Source organism: Panthera tigris, chromosome B3 (assembly GCF_018350195.1).
Source record: "Panthera tigris isolate Pti1 chromosome B3, P.tigris_Pti1_mat1.1, whole genome shotgun sequence".
In the NCBI taxonomy this organism is placed as follows: domain Eukaryota; kingdom Metazoa; phylum Chordata; class Mammalia; order Carnivora; family Felidae; genus Panthera; species Panthera tigris.
In genome coordinates this window covers 47,775,888-47,797,127 of record NC_056665.1, presented here as the reverse complement: position 1 = coordinate 47,797,127, position 21,240 = coordinate 47,775,888, and the positions used below count along the sequence as shown (strand labels likewise).

The following is a 21,240-nucleotide window of genomic DNA, read 5'->3' as shown; positions in this document are numbered from 1 at the left end:
CAATTAATAACATAAAGGAACTAATAATAATACGATAATTGTAGGAGATTTTTAACACCCACTTACATCAATGGACAGATCATCTAAGCAGAAAATCAACAAGGAAACAAGGGCTTTGAATGTCACACTGAACCAGATGGACTTAACACACATATTGAGAACATTTCGTCCTAAAGCAGAATACACATTCTTTTCAACTGTACAAGGGACATTCTCCAAAACAGATCACATACTAGGTCACAAATCAGGCCTCAACCAGTACAAAAAGACTGAGATCATATCAGGCGTATATTCTGATTACAATGCTATGAAACTTAAGGTGAACTACAAAAAAAAATTTGGGAAGACCTCAAATACATGCCACTGAACAACGAATGGGTCAATGAGGAAATCCAAAAGCAAATACAAAAAATACAAGCGAACAAATGAAAATGAAAACACAATGGTCTAAAACCTCTGGAATGTACCAAAACTGGTCATAAGAGGGAAGTTTACACTGGCTCCTGGGTGGCTCAGTCAGTTAAGCATCCAATTCTAAATTCAGCTCAGGTCATACTCACAGTTCTTGAGATTGAACCCTACATCAGACTCTGCACTAACAGTGCAGAGCCTGTTTGGAATTATCTCTCTTCCCCCACATCCCCTCCCCCAAAAAAAAGACATTAAAAAAAAATAAACTTAGTTTAAAAAAGAGGGAAGTCTGGCCTACCTTAAGAAGCAAGAAAAGTCTCAAATAAACAACCTAACCTTATACCTAAAGGAGCTAGAAAAAGAACAACAAACGAAACCAAAAGCCAGCAGAAGAGAAATAATCATCAGAGCAGAAATAAATGATAAAGAAACTAAAAAAAATATTTGAACAGATCAATGAAACCAGTACCTGGTTCACTGAAAAAAAAAAAAAAAAGTCAATGAAATTGATAAACCTCTAGTCAGACTTATCAAAGAAAAAAGACTCAAATAAATAAAATCACAAACAAGAAAGGAGAAATAACAACCAATACCACAGAAATACAAACAATTATAAGAAAATATTATGAAAAACTATATGCCAAAAAACAACATGGAAGAAATGGATAAATTCCTAGAAACATATAAACTACCAAAACAGAAGAAGAAATAGAAAACTTAAACAGACCAATAACTAGCAAAGAAATTGAATCAGCAATCAAAAATTTCCCAACAAAGTCCAGGGCCAGATGCCTTCACAGGGGAATTTTACCAAACATATAAAGAAGAGTTAATACCTATTCTTCTCAAATTATTCCAAAAAACAGAAACAAAAGGAAAACTTCCAAATTTATTCTATGATGCCAGCATTACCCTGATAGCAAAACCAGACAAAGACTGCACAACAAAAGAGAACCACAGACTAATATCCCTGATGAACATGGATGCAAAAATTCTCAATAAAGTACTAGCAAATCAAATCCAACAGTACATTAAAAGAATCATTCACAACAATCAAGTGGGACGTATTCCTGGGATGCAAGCGTGGTTCAATATTTGTAAACCAATGTGATACACCACATTAATAAAAGAAAAGAACCATATGATCCTCTCAATAGCTGCAGAGAAAACATTTCACAAAGTACAATATTCATTCAGGATAAAAACCTCAACAAAGTCAGTTTAGAAGAAACATACTTTAACATAGTAAAGGTCACATACAAAAATCCCACAGCTAGCATCATCCTCAACGGGGAAAAACGGAGAGCTTTTCCTCTACAGTCAGGAGTAAGACAAGGATGCCCACTCTCACCACTTTCATTTAACATAGTAATGGAAGTTCTAAGCACAGCAATCAGAAAACACAAAGAAATAATGGAAGTCCAAATTAGCAAGGAAGAAGTCAAACTTTCACTATTTGTAGATGACATGATACTGTGTACAGAAAACACAAAAGACTCCACCAAAAAACTGCTAGAACTGATACACAAATTCAGTAAAAAATGAATGTAGAGAAAACTGTTGCATTCCTATACACCAATAATGAAGCAGCAGAAGGAGAAATCGAGAAATCAACTCCATTTATAACTGCACCAAAAACAATAAGATACCTAAGAATAAACCTAACCAAAGAGGTAAAAGATCTATATGCTGAAAATTACAAAACATTGATGAAAGAAACGGAAGATAACACCAAGAAATAAAAAAAAATTCCATGTTCATGTATTGGAACAACAAATACTGTTAAAATGTGTATATTACCCAAAGCAATCTACACATTCAATGCAATCCCTATCAAAGTACCAACAACATTTTTCAGAGCTAGAACAAACAATCCTAAAATTTGTATGGAACCACAAAAGACCTTAAATAGCCAAAGCAATCTTGAAAAAGAAAAGCAAAGCTACAAGCATCACAATTCCAAACTTCAAGTTATAATACAAAGTTGTAGCGATCAAAACAGCATAGTAGTGGCACAAAAAGAGACACACAGATCAATGAAACAGAACAGAAAACCCAGAAATAAACCCACAATTATAAGGTCAATTAACCTTTGACAAAGCAGGGAAGAATATCTAATAGGAAAAAGAGAGTCTCTTCAACAAATGGTGCTGGGAAAACTGGACAGCAACACACAAAAGAATGAAACTGGACCACTTTCTTACACCATACACAAAAATAAATTCAGACTGGATAAAAGACCTAAATGTGAGATAGGAAACCATCAAAATCCTAGAGGAGAACACAGGCAGTAACCTCTTTGACTCTGGCCATAGTAACTTCTTTCTAGATAGGTCTCCTGAGGTCAGGGAAACAAAAGCAAAAATAAATTATTGGGATATCATCAAAATAAAAAGCTTCGCACAGCAAAGGAAACAATCAACAAAACTAAAAGGCAACCTATGAAATGGGAGATGATGTTTGCAGATGACATATCTGATAAAGAATTAGTATATAAAATCTATAAAGAACTTCTCAAACTCAACATCCAAAAACAAATCATCCCATTAAAAAATGGGCAGAAGACATGAATAGTCATTTGTCCAAAGACGACATACAGATGGCCAACAGACACATGAAAAGATGCTTATTAATATCACTCATCATCAGGGAAACACAAATCAAAAATACAATGAGATATCATCTCACACCAGTCAGAATGGCTAAAATTAACAGAGGAAACAACAGGTGTTGGCAAGGATGCAGTGAAAAAGGAACCCTTATACACTGTTGGTGGTAATGCAAACTGGTGCAGCCACTGCAGAAAACAGTATGAAGGTTCCTCAAAAAGTTAAAAATAACTACACTACCATCCAGCAATTGTACTAGTAGGTATTTACCCAATGGATACAAAAATACTGATTTGAAGGGATGCATGCATGCTAATGTTTATAGCATCATTATCAACAATAGCCCAAATCTGGAGGAACCCAAATGTCCATAGACTGATAAATGGATAAAGAAGATGTGGTGTGTGTGTGTGTGTGTGTGTGTGTGTAATATAATACTACTCAGATATTAAAAAAGAATAAAATATTTGGGCACCTGGGTGGCTCAGTCCATTAAGCGTCTGACTTGATTTTAGTTTAGGTCATGATCTCCCGGGTCATGAGATCGAGCCCCACATCAGCCCAGAGCCTGACTGGGATTCTCTGTCTCCCTCTCTCTCTGCCCTTCCCCTGCTAATGCACTCTCTCTCTCTCTCTCTCTAATAAATAAATAAACATTAAAAAAAAAAGAATAAAAAAATGAAATCTTGCCATTTACAACAGCATAAATGGAGCAGAGTATTCTGCTAAGCAAAATAAGTCAGTCAGAAAAAGACAAATACGCTATGATTTCACTCATATGTGGAATTTAAGAAACAAAACAAATGAACATAAAGGAAAAAAAAAGAGGAGTGCCTGGGTGGCTCAGTTGGTTAAGTGTCTGATTTGATTTCCGCTCAGATCATGATCTCGGTTCATGGGTTGGAGCCCCACATGGGAGCTCTGCGCTGACAGTGTGGAGCCTGCTTGGGATTCTCTCTCTCTGTGCACCACCCCCACCTCTCAAAATAAATAAATACACTTAAAAGAAAAAAAAAAAAAAAAAACTTGAGGAAAATTCCTAAGTACAAAGTAGAAAAACTAATCTTAAACGATAATACTTCACTCATTCATATGAAAGGGCCCATGGCTTGTTGGCCTTTTGGCTAAGATCAAGGGTAAAATATGAAAGGACTCATAATGGAAGGAGTGTTAGCATAAAGGTTTTCAAATTATGTTCCCAGAGCCTAAAAGGCTCATTTTAGGGAATATAGAGGGTATGTCTAACAGAGAAATTCTTGTATATTTTATTTATTAGGCTTCTGAATAAAATTTTTTTTGCATAGGAATTTTACTCCTAAAAACAGTTTGAAAACCATCACCTGAAAGCCTTATTCAGAGCATTAGCAAGAGAAATGGGGATATTTAGGCTATATAATCAGGCCAGGCAAAAGCTGTTTTTGAAAATAACATTCAACTGTACATGGTAATAAGCATTCTAAAACTGCACACCATATTTTCATTCTCTCAACTGTACACTGTAAGTAGGAGCAGTAAAGTAAATATATTAGAAACACTCCAGGGTTTTAAGTCAGAAAGTATAAGTTCAAATCGAGGCTCTGTCACTGACTAGCTATGTATTCTTGGTTTATTCAATTAACTTCTCTTAGCCTCAGTATCCTCTTTTGTAAAATAAGAGTTATAATGCCTTATTTTACAGAGCTGTTTTAAGATCAAATAAGATAATATATTTAAAGCACCCAACACAATATCTGACATACTGAAAGCATTCAATAATAAATGACAACTATTATCATTACTAAAAAAATATTTTGTATCTTAACTTACTTTTAAAAAGTACCCATACAATATATGGCACATAGAAAGCATTCAATAATAAATGGTAGCTGTTATCATTACTAATGAAATTATTCTGTATCTTACTTTAGAGGAAAAAAATTATTCTAATAGATTCACCTATCAGCTTTTTAATATGGGGAAACATGCCAGAAAAATAAAGAATATTATATTAGTTGGCTCCTCTGTTCATCCTGTGAAATAACATAAAAATGATTTTCTTCCCATCTTCAAGGCACATCATTATGGCTATAATATGGGTACCTGGAAAAGATTTGTGCAATCACAATAGCATTCTTGTGAAATGGTTAGGTTACTTGAAAAGCCAATGAATGCTGATATTTTAATTATGCATCTGCTTACATAACAGGCTCGAGAGTAAAAACAGACTGTTTTACTATAAGAAATTTTTAATATAATAAAATCACTCTGCATTTAGGAGTTTTAAATTCTGACCCTTCAACTTATTTATCCCTGTTGTCTTTGGCTTGTGTTGTTTCCTATTCTGAACAGTTCTCTCTCTGCCAGTAAAAATCCTTTCAAGAACAAGCTCAAATCCAATCTTCTCCAAATATCCATGATCACTGCAGAGTAGTCAATCATACTACTGAACATAAAACACATATTATCATTCACACCAACTGGTGTCAAATCCTTTAAAGTTTGGGGCATGTGGGTGGCTCAGGTGGTTAGGCATCCAACTTCGGCTCAGGTCATGATCTCACAGTTCATGAGTTTGAGCCCCACATTGGGCTCTGTGCTGACAGCTCAGAGCCTAGAGCCTGCTTCAGATTCTGTGTCTTCCTCTTTCTGCCCCTTCCGTACTCAATGCTGTGTGTGTGCCTCTCTCAAAAGTAAATAAACATTAAAAAAAATTTTTTTATAAAGTTCATAATGCACTTTCATTTTATTTATTTTATTTGTGCCTGAAAAATCCCTGACTAAAGTAGAGTGAGAATTAAAATTATATCTCCTGATGGCTGACTCCAGGCCTGGAAAATAAATGCATTAAAAAAGAAAAATTAAATCTCCATTTTAATAATATGAGAAAACTGAAGTATAAAGACTTGATAAAGACTACAAAAATCTTAAGAACGGCAGTTGAAATCTACATCTTCTTCCTCATCCTACTTACTGTTCAGGCTAAACTCTCTCTGCAACAGAAAACTTACAGGTTGAGCAGGAGTCATTGCCCTTACTCCCAAGAAGTTTCAAAAATTCACTTTTTCTATTAATAAAGTTTCTGTGTTTTAGAAAACCAGACTTAAGACAACAATTTTTCTTCTTCTTTCTTTTGGTTCTTACCTATGTTACTGACTATATTTTTATAAAGCATGTAAGTGACACACCAAGAAGTGAATATGAACTCAATATTATCTAAATGGAAAAACATTTTCGGCACTAATATTACAATAAAAAAAATTGGAGGAGAGGAGTGCCTGGGTGGCTCAGTCAGTTGAGCATCCAACTTCGGCTCAAGTCATGATCTCGCGGTTGATAAGTTCTAGCCACACATCAGGCTCTGTGCTAACAGCTGAGAGCCTGGAGCTTGCTTCGGATTCTGTGTCTCCCTCTCTCTCTGCCCCTCCCCCGCTCATGCTCTGTCTCAAAAATAAATAATCATTAAAAAAAATTTTTTTAAAGTAAGTGTGCTTGTATTTCTGTCTTGCTTTAAAAAAAAAAAAAAAAAAAAAAACAATGGTTAAGAGGGTTTAGTAGATTCTCCACACTGATTTTTTAGTAAATAATCTAAAACTTCCCCTCAAATCTTACTTGTCTCTATTTAGTCAAATATCTGAAATATACCAAAACTGCTAAGATACAAAGCATAATTGCCTTCATTACAGGGAATTTTCAATTAGATGAAATTCTTTCATAGATAATTTATTTTAGGTTAATGAAGAACTATGTTTCAGTATACAATCTAAGAACTTTAATTCTACTAAACAGAAATTTCATATTCCTCCAATGGGCATATACTGAGTACTGGCTATATACAAATTTATTGTACCACTTTATAATAGCATTCTATAATCATATGTAACTACAGTATCTAAAGGCTTTACTGAATAGAAAGACGCTAATCTAATTAGGAAATCAATTGTAACCATATACTTTTTTCACACTAGTCATGGAAATTAATACTTCTTTTAACAGAGTATTTATGGTGTCAGAAGACTTCTATAACTTACAGAAATTATTTTATGATTTTTCAGCCCATTTTTAGTGCCAAGTAAGAACATTAGCCAATGTCTTATTAATAAAATGTCTTATTAATAAGTAAAAAACAAATAAAAATAAAATGTCTTATTAATAAATAAAATTTTACTTAAAACCATCCAAGGGGGAAAAAAAGTCACCCAAGAAAGGTATTCATGAACTATTAGCACCATTCTACCTTACAAGAAAGTCAATTACATATGCATATTCATCAAGTTTCTTCTTATAATTTTGTTTAAAAGTGCTAAAACCAACCTGGTATAGAAAGCGTCGGTCCCCCTTGGTAATGTGATGTTCCTGTATCCTGGGTCAAATCAAATAGTAACTCCGAAGAATTATTAGACACAACTCGTGATGAGTTTGTTATATAACCCTGTTAAAATATTTCAAAGGAAGAATATTACATTTATTCAACATAGTTACAATTATTTTCTTTCATAAACTTTTCTAAAGGTAAACTTAACTGTATGTCAATATTGTAAGAATAGCTTTTGATGAATCAATTAGTAATTAATAAGTTATAAAACACAAAGGTAATTATTACTGTCAAAATTATCATCTAGTAAAACTAAAAGGAAGCTATTACTTACAGCTGATTTGTTCCTAACTAGCGAATTAAAACCGGGCAAATTTTAGTCTGATTTTTTCAAGATCAAGGAAACATATACTCATTTTAAATCAATAGGATTGATACACTTTAGAGGGCTACTAAAAATGCAGTATTCCTATCAAAGAGCAAACAGTAAAACTTATCAAAATCTTTGGGTAAAAGGAAAACAAATATGAAAACATATTGACATAAGTTTAAAAGCTTCTGTATCTCTATAAACCCCCCACCCCAAGACAAAATATTAGGGCAAACAAATTAGAAGTCAATCTGCAGTGCTGTGCATCAGGATTAGGGATGAATATATCACATGGTTTGAGTTTTGTAATCATCCTAATTGGAAAAATTTATAAGGCAAGGGTCAGGAAAAGAAAGAATGGGTGTCCCCCCACCCACACCCTGCCCCGCCTCACTCTTCCTACCATTCCACAGAAAGCCATGCTAGACCAGGTAATCTTCCATTTCATAGGATAAATATGAAAGCTACCTGATCAACAGGGTAAACAAATAAGAAAGCCAGGCAAACAGGGTTTATTTAAAATGGAAACTGTTTATAGGAATAATCTGGACCAGCTGCTCTGCTCTTGGAAGCTATGGAAACAAGTGTGTAAGTAACTCAAACCACTTCTAAAATTTGAGAAATAACAGGTAAATTATCTTTATTTGGGCCTTAACAATGTAATATAAAAAATCAGTAATGTCATGACTTTACTGTAAAAAAGCACAATCTTATTTCATAATAAATATTTTCTCCAAATTTGCACTTAAAAAATAGAAAATATTCACATGTATTTAACAAAATAGTTCTTTAACAGAAATACAAAGTTAATACTGTTAATACTTTATTAGGAAAACAACTGGTTAATTAAGCTCAACAATTTCAGAGAGCAGGCACATAGTATTCAATAATAATTGGTTAAAATAATTCTCCAACAGGGAATTTTTAATGTCTTAAAAAACAGTTCAAAAAGATATCAAATGGAATAGTAAGGGTGGAACAGACACTAGACTGAGATTCAGAAGACTGGCACATTTAACTATGTAACCTTGGGCAAGTCACTTCTGAGCTTCAAGTTATTCACCTATCAAACTGAAATAATGGCTACAATTGTGTTTTAAATGTACTTGTACTTCATGACACATGTATGTATTAAATCAAGTAGTTGTCACATTACTAATAAAAACCTAATGTTATACCCTATTTTATAAATAGGTAAACTAAGTTTAGATGTGGTTACATAAGGCTTCCCAATACAGCTGCTTGTTGATGTAGCTGTAATTAGAATCGACGCCTTATTTCCAAGGCTATACCGTTAGGCTGTATCACACTAACTTTATTATAAGTGATAATAATATATCCCTGCCATCTGCAAGAGATCTCAAAGAGATATTGAGGTATAAAGATATTCCATGAAAAAGCATGTGAGTGTGTGTGTGTGCACGCACACACATATACACACACACCAAAAAATGAAAAACTGTAATTATAATTTATTAAAAGCAGTGGCTTCCTAACTTCAGAGTAAATTCCCTTAAATAGAGGGGTCTCAATTCATTCCAGAATATATGACATTCTTAACTTTGCACATTAGAATCACTTGGAGAGTTTTTTACAATATTTCATCTGTAGGACCCACACAGACCAACTGGCACAATCTCTCCTTTTAAGAACTTACAAGATTGGGAAACACCAACTGAGGTGTTTTGATTTTAAAACTATGCGCAGAGAAATAAATATTCTCAGCTAGAAAAAGCTCTAGTTTCTAACTTTTATAACACTAACGTACAACCCTTCCTTTTGTTTTTCTTTCTTCTTCCTGGGTCCAAGTCAGAAAGATTTTTTATCAAACTGAATTAAATAACAAAGTTTCTTTTTCCAGTTTTCTATCCTGCAAAAGCCAACAACTTATGGAAAGTATACTGGGTTGACAACTTATGGAAAGTATACTGAGTTAATGTGATCCAACTAATACATTTCAAGTAGCTTTCCAACTTTTGAAATCCCAGAAATAACCTGCATAACCTTAGGATCCAAGATAGAGTCAGTGGTCTGGGTAAAATCTCTCACTTTAGAAATTAAGAAAATGAGGCTCAAAGAGGTTTTGGCAATGCTAAGGAGCAAGGTTGAATCAGCATTCAAGTCTCTTGCTTCAATCTAAGTTTTTTAAACTACCGGTCCAGAGCTGATATCACTATGAGTTATTATTTCAGATAATAATTATCTCAAGTCATTAACAACTCAGGGGACAGAAACATTTGCCCAAAGATATTCTTATTTTTTTATGATATATAACCTCTTCAAAATATAAGTGGGAGTTGAATTTACTTAGCCATAGATTTAAAAATCTACAGCCTTCCTTTTCATTTTTACATAAATTACAATTTAAATAACTTTTATGAAAAATAAAACCGCAAAATATCAATTTTAGTGCTAACAGATCTGCAGATTACCTAATAGTAATATGAAATACAGAAAAAATATATTATTCCTCACAAAAGTATTTGGATTCAGTTCTGGTTTTGAACTTGGACATCTGCAAGAAAATTTATAGGTGCTTTGGAAGTTTCCCTTATTGTCAAAAGAACAAACATTTTCATTAAAATTTATTATTTCTCTAAGGCCAGTGCCAAATAGCTTATGATAGATATACATGAAAAAAGCACTGAGTTAATTCAATTCCAACTAATAGCAAAGAACCTTTACATTTTGGGTAACCTTTTGTTTTAGTACTCTAACTCCTTGGTTTCAGGACCCCTTTAACACATTTAAAAATTACTGAGGGCCCAAAAGGTTTTATTTAGTTGGGTTATATCTACTGATATTTATAATATTAGACATTAAATATTTATTTTAAATAACAATAAACCCACTATAGATTAACATAAATAACATTTTTATGAAAAGTGACTATCCTACAACACATAAAAAATTAGTGAAAAGAATGGCACTGTTTTACATTTCTGAAAATCTTTTTAATGTCTGGCTTAATCAAAAACTGTTACAGATTCATATCTGCTTCTGTTTTCTATCTGTTAGAGTATGTTATTTTATTTGAAAAATATAGAGAAAATCTGGCTTCATAAAGATATATAGTTGAAAAAGGGAGTATTTTAACAGCAAGTTGGGATAACTATGGGTACACTTCTTTGATACCACACCAAAATTCAACATTGATATTTTCTTAAAGATTTACTGCAATGTGGAATCTGACTCCTTATCACTGAATTTTTTGTACTTTGTTAAAATAAAATCTATTAGTCTATCTTACACTTTGAATGATCTCTTACCCATGCATGATTTTATAATATGATGCGCTGGTTATTTCAAAAATACTGGTTTCTGTGAATTATGATTATCTTCCAAATGTTAACAGAATTCACTATACAATAACAAAAAATCACATTTATTAACTGTACCACCCATCAGAAAAGTCTTTAAGTACTGGGAAGCTGTCAGATCATGGTTGCTGATACAAGTTTTCCAAAATTCTAATTTGTGCTTGAAAGCTCAATTTTATTATTGGGAAGAAATGCCATCAGTTATTTTCCTTTAAGTGTGCACTTTGTTCAGTTTTCAGGAAATGTCTGCCAAATAACCAAAACTGAATAACTCACAGTGTGCAGCAAACAAACTCTCAAGTGGCCTTTATGATCCCCACCCCATGGTGTTCATGTCCTGCATGATTCCCTTCCTTTTAGTGTGGGCAAGGCATGTGACTTGCTTCTCATCAAGAGAATACAACAAAGGTGACAGGATTACATGATTTTGTGTATGTGATTACATTACATTAGATCAGCATGGCATTCTGCTACATATTCTCTCTCGTGGGCTTTGAGCATGTAAGAAGCCAAACTGGGAAAACTCAGGTGGCAAAGCCAGCCAAAAGCCAGTCATTTAGTGAGATTCTCAGTCTGACAACCCTTAAGAAACTGAATGCTGCCAACTACCATGAGAACTTGGAAGCAGATACGTCTCCAGTCAAGCTTCAGATGAGATCACAACCTCAGAGTCCACACCCTGAAAGTAGCTTCATAAGAACCTGAAGCAGAGGATCCAGCTAAGTCATGACCTGACCCCCAACCCACAGAAACTGTGAGACAATATGTGTGGTTTTACACCATGAAGTCTGTGATATTACTGATACACGAAAATAAATAATATACTATGGCTTGTCATGCTTTCAAGTAAAAGTAGTCTTCTATTTTTAAAAAGTGGGTAGTTTAGCTCACAACTGAATCACATAAGTGCTTTTCCTTAAGATAATCATCAAACTTTGGAAACAATAGTGCTTTCGCATACTATTTCATCACACAAAATATTTTTAAAAGACACATAGAAAGGTAGAGATTTAATAAAATTAATAACATTTCATCAAGGAAATTGAGCAAGAATATTTTTTATTGGGAGTGCACAGTGGGGACGAATATAAAAAGTACTCATACAGCTTGGTACCACTGTCTTGATTTATACTAAGGCACCAGCAGTTTACCCACCATTACTTCTGCATCATCGGTGCATATGTCAACACAGTGGAAAAGGCAAATCATGTCTTTGTATTATCATGAGAATAGTGTTGACTCTCAAAACCCATGGAAGAGTCTCAGAGGAACCCCAGGGACTGAAGACTATACTTTGAAAACTGCTACACTAAGGCAATGGTTCCATTTTAAGTATATATTAAGTATACACACATACACACACGCACATACCAATATGTACATATGTATACAAATACATAGAAACTATGGGTTAGTCTGGATTGAAATTCTAGATCTACCATTTGCCATCTGTGTGACCTTAAATGAATTATTTAACCTCTGTGAGCCTCAATTTCCTCAACTATAAAACAGGAAAAATAATAATAGTGCCTCTTCACAGGGTCGTTTAAGAATTAAATGATTAATTTATGTATAGCATTTACAACAAAGCCTCATAAATATTACAAATATTAACTATTACCATTAACTATTACTTTTTGTTAAGAATTTTTTAAGTGAACTAAATTATGAAGGTATATTTTCAGAATAAAAAGCTACAATGTCCTCTCAAAAGTTTTCCAATTAAGAACTAAGAACATTTGACCCAGTTTACAATTTTTGCCATTATGCAATATTCGTAATACTTTTATTCATGTTTTATTATCGCAAATTCCAATACCTTACTATTTAAGTGTGTTACCTGATTTAGGAACAGACTACATCGGTAGTTCCTTCCAATATTACTCCGGATACTGGCTGAGCTATCATATAGATAGTGACATTCCTGATGCTGATTATGCTTCTATTGGATGACTACCCACAACAATCCAGAATTTTAATTGGCATTGTTTATACTGATAAATAATATCCAATGTATCCCTGAGCTGTGTAGTTTTAGAAACACTTACAGGTTTAGACAAAGGCTGAACAATCACAGAACTATCTGAAGATCTAGATTCAGGATGAAAATTTACAGGCGAGGCAGCCACTGGATTTGATGCTGGGTTCGTGTAGTGTTGATTTGTAGGCTTGAATGCAGCAGTAATACCTGTATTTTAAAATTAAACAGTGCTTTGAATATATTTTGATATAATCAATGATGTCAAAATACTTCACTTTAAAATAAAATACTAAAATAATACTGTACCTCGACTGAGCGCACCATTCTTTATTCCTCTTGAATATGAGCTGGGGTTTACTCTATTCAAAATATCTACAAAAAATTATAGTGAGTTTAAAATTCATTATTTGAATAAAACAGAAATCATGAATTGAAACAATCAAATAGATTCCCAGAAGAAGTATATAAGTTATCACTGATTTAAGAATACAGTTAATTTTGGGGTACCTGGTGACTCAGTCGGTTAAGTGTCCAACTTTAGCTCAGGTAATGATCTCATCAGTCCTGAGTTTGAGCCCTGCATCGGGCTCTGTGTTGACAGCTCAGAGCCTGGAGACCATTTTGGATTCTGTGTCTCCCTCTCTGTCTGCCCCTCACCCAGTTGTGCTCTGTCTCTCAAAAATTTTTGTCTCTCAAAAATAAACATTAAAAAATATATATGATTAATTTTAAACATATAGATCTTTATCTACCAAAGAAACAAGATTACTAGCCTTGTTTTATAGAATAAGAATAAACTTTCTAATTGTAACTCAAAATCTAAAAGCCAGAAGTAAAAGATTAATAAATCTGACTACATATAAGTCAAACTTTCTAAAGTTTCTTTTATGGTAAAGAAAAGGCCCACATAATAAAAATCTTCCAAAAATATATGTATATGCAGTCTATAATTAGCATATGTATCTTTCTTTGAGTGATGACTCAGGATCCTACCACTCAAAATCAAACTTTTTCCAACCTCCATATCCCACTCACACCTCTAGAAGCCTTGGAAGTGTTATTATAAGGGATTTCATTGGATTATCTGTAGCATTACTTTTGAGTTGGTTTTTTTTTCAATGTATTTATTTTGAGAGAGACAGAGAAAGCCCAAGCTGGGGAGGGACATAGAGAGAATCCCAAGCAGGCTCCACGCTCAAAGCGGAGCCTGACACAGGGCTCGATCTCACAACTGTGAGATCATGACTGAGCCAAAATCAAGAGTCAGACACTTAACTGACTGAGACACCCAGTTGCCCCTACTCTGAAGAATTCTGAAAGGGAAAAACTAGCAGAGATTGCAGACTAAAACAACTTACAGTTTATCAGGGTATCTTATAACTTAAGGGGTTTCAAATCTACCAGTATACCTGAAGTCAATCTGAGCCTAATTTAACTTTCAGGATCACTTGAAAGTTCCTGATTCTGACATGTGTGTTACCTCTGTAACTTCTAGATTTTTTGGTAATCAAGCTAAAATTGGAAGAGTGGGGATTTGCCAAAACCTGCTGGTCAGGAAAAGGTAAAAGCACAAACAGTACCAAACCTCATAAAAATTTCCTTTTTACCTCACAGTAAAAAAAGAACCAGATCACATAAAATAACTCTATAAAGTAAAGGGCCACACAAAAGTAGAGTTGTTTTCTGATAATGGCAATACAATACTGTATATCTAACTACAAATGTCTTACAGAATAAAAACCTGTTCAAACAACCTGACACCATTTTCATTCAGAAATTTAAGATTAAGTATTACTCCAACCATCAAAGAACTATTGGCTGAAGTACTTTTTAGTGGCTGTATTCTACAAAACACAAGTTTTTACCCTCCTACCTAGCAGTTCTATATAAACACTTGACTCATATTCCACATACTAAAATATCTTATGGCTTATACCTTAACAACAATAAATTCATTTAAATTCTGCATCTTAACAGTCCAGAAGAGAATTTCTACTGGGGTCAATCTCCTTTTGGAAAGAATTATTCTAAAACTAATATACATTGTTCTAGTTGAATACTGTTATCAGTCATCCCTAATTGGTATAAATTCAACCTGACCTTAACCGTCATGTTTTCAGTAACAGAATTTGAGTAACTATTTTATAATATGGTAATATTCCAAGGAACTTATGTCCTTATAAAGCAGTTCACAAATTTTCCCATTAGAAACAATATTTTATAAAACTTGGCTTCACTACAAGTAAATGCTTACTTGAAATTGCTGGTTTTGAACTTGATATCTCTCCAACAAAGATTGGCTCATCGTCATCATCATCCTCAACCTCTTTTACTTTCTTCTGCCATGGTTCCAACTCTTCTTCTTCACATTCCATAAAGAGTTCTGCCATTTTTGAATTATCTAATTTCCAAAAGGAGAGAAGCAAACCTTATTTTCAAAAAGAAAAATACACTTTTAAAAATTCATAGTATATTTAAAATCTACTTTAATCATCCTAATAGCAATGTAACTTGATATTTGTACATAGTGCATGGCAGCAAGTGAGAAACTCAGAGCTCACTCTCTAAGATACAAACCAATTTAGACAGATAATGGTTGACAGTAGTAGTTATTTAATGGAAAAGTCAAAATGAGTTCTAGTCATATGCCTGGAATATAATTTTATCTACAAAAGGACCGTACCTAACCATTATCGGGAGGAGGGGGGGATATTAACAAATGGGAAATAAACTAAGACTAGGAGGCATCTCCTGGGAGATATACTTAGTAAAACTAAACCAAATTCAGGAATTCTAGACACAAAGCAGTGATGAGATGCTAGACTAAAATAAGGGAACAAGGTGAGACTTATTCCATTCGGGGCAAATTAGACCATTTCTCACCTAAAGAAACAGACCAAAGAACATGCAGTAAATATGAATATACACCATCCTATAAGTTCTGACCAAGAACAGAACTCCTACGAAGCATTTTAATACTTCACTCTTAAATATTAATGGACAATCAATAAGCACCAGAAAGTTTAGGAAAATCTCCTGTCTTTTAGAACAAATCAATAAAAAAGATAAAGAATCCTAAGGAAAAGAAATAATGCAGAGAGCAAGAAAAATATTAAAGAAAATATAATTTGCATCTTTAGAGATATTAGATAAGAAAGAATGTTATAAAAAGTAATATTCACAAAACAAAAAATAAGATTAAAAATATGATAGGAGCTCCTGGGTGGGTCAGTCGGTTAAGCATTCCACTCTCGATTTTGGCTCTGGTCATGACCTAGCAGTTCCTGGGATTGAGCCCTGAGCTGGACTTTGCACTCATGACCTGCGCGGAAATCAAGAGATGGACGCTTAACCAACTGAGCCCATGCAAGCGTCCCTGGACTATCTGACTTTTTAAACTATCTGCATATATTGATTGCTTTAAGCTAAGATGGAGAAAAAAGAAGAGGAGGAAGAGGGGAAAGAAGAGAAACAGTACTGAAGGCCTAAACTTATATCCCAACTAGATATAAGTGGTGCTTAACTGATACACAGAATGAGATGGGTGGTGGTCTACAAAACAAACAAACAAAAAAACCCTCCAGAGTTCTGGCTTTGACAATAATATATTTCATTTATCATTTAAATATAGTCATTTCTAAAGGTAATTTTTTATTATATTAAAGTAATGCCACTTCTACTTTTGACTCAAAATTAGGATAATGTTCTACCAGGTCTTAAAACATACTAACTGAAACAATTCTTTGATGGCATACAAAAGAAATATCTTAACAAATTAAGAACCATTATTTTATAAATTTTTAAATTTTTTCCTTTCTATAAAAGTATGTCACAAATCATTTCCTGTCTTAACATTATTTAAATGTTAATAGTCCACCTACCAAAAAAAAGAAGGCCTTTCCATTTTCCCAAAGGTCATAAACATATTAATTGATCCCTTTATTTTCTAAACTATAATGTTTTATTAACTACATAGAGTTCTTCAAGTAAAGTAACTAAAAATATTACTATATGTCCAAGACCAAACTGAACTCTTTGAGTGTATTTCCCTCTACACACTAGACAGGCAGTAAGCACATAGTATATAATAATCTATGGCTAGGAAACTAAGTGAAGTTAGGCAATGCCTAGCTTTTAAAAATTAGGGAAACATTGTAAATGGATAATAAAAGTTTCCAGTTGGTATATGTTATGGGCTAAATTGTGTTTCTCTAATATTCATGCATTAAAGTCCTCACCATCAGTACCTCACAATCTTAATGTGTTTGGAGACAGGGTCTTTAAGAGATAATGAGGTGAAAATGAAGTTATCAGGGTGGGTGCTAATCCAGTATGACTGATGTCCTTAAAAGAAGAGATCATGGGGCGCCTGGGTGGCTCAGTCGGTTAAGCGGCCAACTTCGGCTCAGGTCATGATTTCTCAGTCCGTGAGTTCGAGCCCCGCGTCGGGCTCTGTGCTGACAGAGCCTGGAGCCTGTTTCAGATTCTGTGTACCCCCTCTCTCTGACCACCCCCCCCCCCGTTCATGCTCTCTCTCTGTCTCAAAAATAAACGTTTAAAAAAAGAAGAAGAAGAAGAGATCAGGACACGGATGAAGGACATGCTTGAAGGTAAAACCATCCAAAACACAGGAAGCATATGGCCATCTCTAAGCCAAGGAGAGAGACGTGATACAGATCCTTCCCTTATGGCCCTCAAAAGGAATCAAACCTGCCAACACCTTGAACTTGTACTTCTAGACCCTAGAACTGTGAGAAATTCTGAAATAAAGTTCTGTTGTTTAAGCCATCCAGTCTATGATACTTCATTATGGAAGCCCAAGCAAACTAATACAGAAGACAAAGATCTTCTTCATTCTTCTTAACAGGGTAGTGCCATTGTCAATACATTCAGGATACATTGTTGAGAAAAAAATTTTTTAAGACACATAACATCTTTACATTTTTATAAATAATTATATTTTTGTCTATGCATAGAAAAAATATAGGTAATTATATACACCAAACTAGCAGTTATCACTGAGCATAAGAAGAAAAAAACTTCATTTCTACTTTACTCACGTTTTAATTTACATCATTTTTTATGTGAGCATGTTACTCCAATAAATTTATGTTTTTCTGTCTTTAAGAAAATGTGCCTACCCTTCCTTCTTTCTACTGAAGCAAATTTATCAGTACAAAAGCCACGTATACTATTATCAGTCGTGGCAGCAACACTTACTTTTTGGCTGAAAAGGGTTGTCGCCCATCAAGTTGCAGAGTTGACTTTCTGTAAATTGTCACCTGAATACTGACACATGATATCAGTCAATTTTATGAGTCACTTTAAGTAATGCCAAATATTGAAACATGAAACTTGGGGTTCAGAAATTCTTGGATCTAATTTTGATCTCAAAACTCACCATGTGATTACAGACAAGACAGCAATTTGTATCTGTTTTCCTTCCTATAAAATAAAGATACCTAGTATTAGAGTGGATCTCATTAAATTAAGTGTACACATATTTAATCTTTTTTCCTATAAAAAGCTCAATTTTTAAGTTTGATATGTCTGACTTTTACTTATAACTCACTTTACATAATTGGTTCATTCAAGAATTTAGTAATAAAAATGGTAATTCTCTTAAGTACTTACTACTTGAAGAAGTCTGAATTATTAAAAATAATGTTTTTAATCTTTTTGTAAAAATGAGTAATCACCTCATAATGTATTGTTTTAGTAAGTCTGAATTTTCAAATGCTAAGTGATACTAATCTTTAACTGTTACTTATTCACGTTTCAGGTATAAGTGTAATTACTTCCATAAGAAAACATAACTTTAAATAAATTGTATTTTTCTTATTTTTTATCAAAAGAATTTAAAAATAAAGAAATTAATTAGATATATTTCAGTGTAGATTAATTCATCCAAAAATAACTACTCATTGGGGCACCTGACTGGCTCAGTCACAAGAGCATGTGACCCTTGATCTCAGGGTTGTGGGTTCAAGCCCCAAGTTGGATGTAGAGATTACTTAAAAAAATAAACTTGGGGCGCCTGGGTGGCTCAGTCGGTTAAGCATCCGACTTCAGCTCGGGTCATGATCTCATGGTTCGTGGGTTTGAGCCCCACATCGGGCTCTGTGCTGACAGCTCAGAGCCTGGAGCCTGTTTCAGATTCTGTGTCTCCCTCTCTCTATGCCCCTCCCCAACTCATGTTCTGTCTCCCTCTGTTTCAAAAATAAATAAGCATTAAAAAAAAAATTAAAAAAAATAAATAAACTTAAAAAACATAAGTACTCATAGCCTTCATTTTTTTTTAAGTTTATTTATTTTTGAAAAAGAGAGCGCAAGTGAGGGTGAGACAGAGGGAGAGGGAGAGAGAGAGAGAGAGAGAGAGAGAGAGAGAGAGAGAGAGAGAATTGCACGCAGGCTCCACATTGCCAGCGCAGAGCGCAACGTGAGGTTTGAACTTAGAATGATGAGATCATCACCTGAGCTGAAATCAAGAGTCAGACACTTAACCAACTGAGCCACCCAGGCACCCCTTAATTCAGTCATTTAAATAGTTATAGCTTATCTCTAAACAGTATCACTATTACAAATATGTCAAGGAAATATATACATAACAATTTTTGCTCATGTTAAGGACCTACTGTTACCAAGAATACAGAATATTTTTTAAGTGCCACAATTACACAGCTTATGAGACTCATATATATTTTTTATTTGAGTACTTATAATTATATTGGGTCATACATAATGGTTATATTAAATATTACATAGTTGACACATAGGTATTTTGCTAAGTGACCATACAAATATCTCTTACCAAAATTCTGTAATTAGTATTCAATTTACAAATATTCAATTAATGAATGACTTGTCTATATGAATAAGACATCCAGTGCCTATTATGACAGAGATGACTTTAAGATAACCTACTTCAAAAGCCTGAGGACCATAGTAGCCTACTATAAAGTTGGAAGTCCTCAGATGAAACTTGAATCATAAATTCAGCCTAAAGCTGCCCTGTGATATACAGTAGCCACTAGCCACATGTGACAATTTAAGTTTAAATTAATTAAAATTAAATAAAATGTAAAATTCAGTTTCTCAGTTTTACTAGCCACATGTCAAATGCTCAAGGCCACATGTGGCTGGTCGCTACTATATCGGACAGTGCAGCTACAGAACCTTACAATTGGACAACACTGGACTAACAAATCATTGCCATATTTTGTTCCGTTAATGAACAAACACTTTCATGGATTCTTTTGTCATCTCAGCCACTGAAGCATGCCAAAACTACCATTATAAAAACCTCTCAGGTCACACTGCAGAATTTTGGTGTAAGGCATGGAATTCTATGAAGGATTAAGTCAGCTGTCACTGAAGTGGAATATCCAGCAAAGATATGCAGTGTGGATCTCAAAGTTCCCAAACATTTCTAATAGCTTCTACAACTCAGACTTAGCTCCAAAATAGCCAGAAAAAAGAGAATATTCTACTTCAGCTACAGACTCATTTCATGCCAAGTTTAATACACTTGTTTCTATGAAAAAAAAAATGAATTCCAATTAACTGACTTATCAAAGACTTTTTAGAAAATGATTCATTCACTGTTGGGAGACTGCTTATATAAATAATTTTAATTCCTATTTCACTATTTTTTGTTTCAGATTTTATATATCCAAAATTAAGCTATATCTTAAATAATTTTTTCTACAAATTTAAAAAAATCAGTAAAAATGTAGGTCTACATTCTTAATTGAAAAATTTGCTTTTAGCCACTGACAGCTGTTACCTGATGCAATGTCACTGTGTTGAATGAAAGTAAAGCATTTGATCTGGTACATAAGCACACAGTATGACACAGGTGTGCTATGTACTAGATATAGTTCAATTTACTTTCTGATAAAAGATTAATTCCACAAACCCCAACTGTAGAGTCTGCACATTAAAAAAGAGCTTTAGGCTAAAAGCCAGAAGAGGCAAGTTATAGCCCCCCAGCACTACTACAACTTGCAGTCAAATCACCTTGTAATTTTGGGTCTCAGTTCTTAGTTCAACTAATAATCTCTATGGCTTAATTCAGCTCTCTGCTGTATACTGTGTACTTTAAACATTTATTAACAGTAAACAGTAAAACATGGTGAAGAATGAATGCCACATTCAAATTCTGACTCAACCATTTATTATCTGTACAACCTTGGGCAAATTACTCTCTGTGCCTTGCTTTACTTTATACACGCAACTTATTTCATGAAGTTACAGTG

General features: G+C 33.8%; 1 protein-coding gene across 4 annotated transcripts in view; it reads right to left on the bottom strand.

The window, feature by feature from the left end:
* ZNF280D (zinc finger protein 280D) overlaps positions 1-21,240 on the bottom strand; it is a 139,782-nt gene that overhangs the window by 104,907 nt on the left and 13,635 nt on the right. For all 4 annotated transcript variants that reach the window (XM_042988791.1, XM_042988793.1, XM_042988794.1 and 1 more), the window contains exons 2-7: positions 18,384-18,427; positions 18,203-18,271; positions 15,237-15,383; positions 13,289-13,354; positions 13,050-13,189; positions 7,311-7,428 (exon numbers count right to left, since the gene is read on the bottom strand). In XM_042988791.1, the coding sequence (XP_042844725.1) occupies positions 7,311-7,428; positions 13,050-13,189; positions 13,289-13,354; positions 15,237-15,383; positions 18,203-18,230 (499 nt within the window). In that variant the 5' untranslated portion in view covers positions 18,231-18,271; positions 18,384-18,427. The remainder of the gene's footprint in view (positions 1-7,310; positions 7,429-13,049; positions 13,190-13,288; positions 13,355-15,236; positions 15,384-18,202; positions 18,272-18,383; positions 18,428-21,240) is intronic.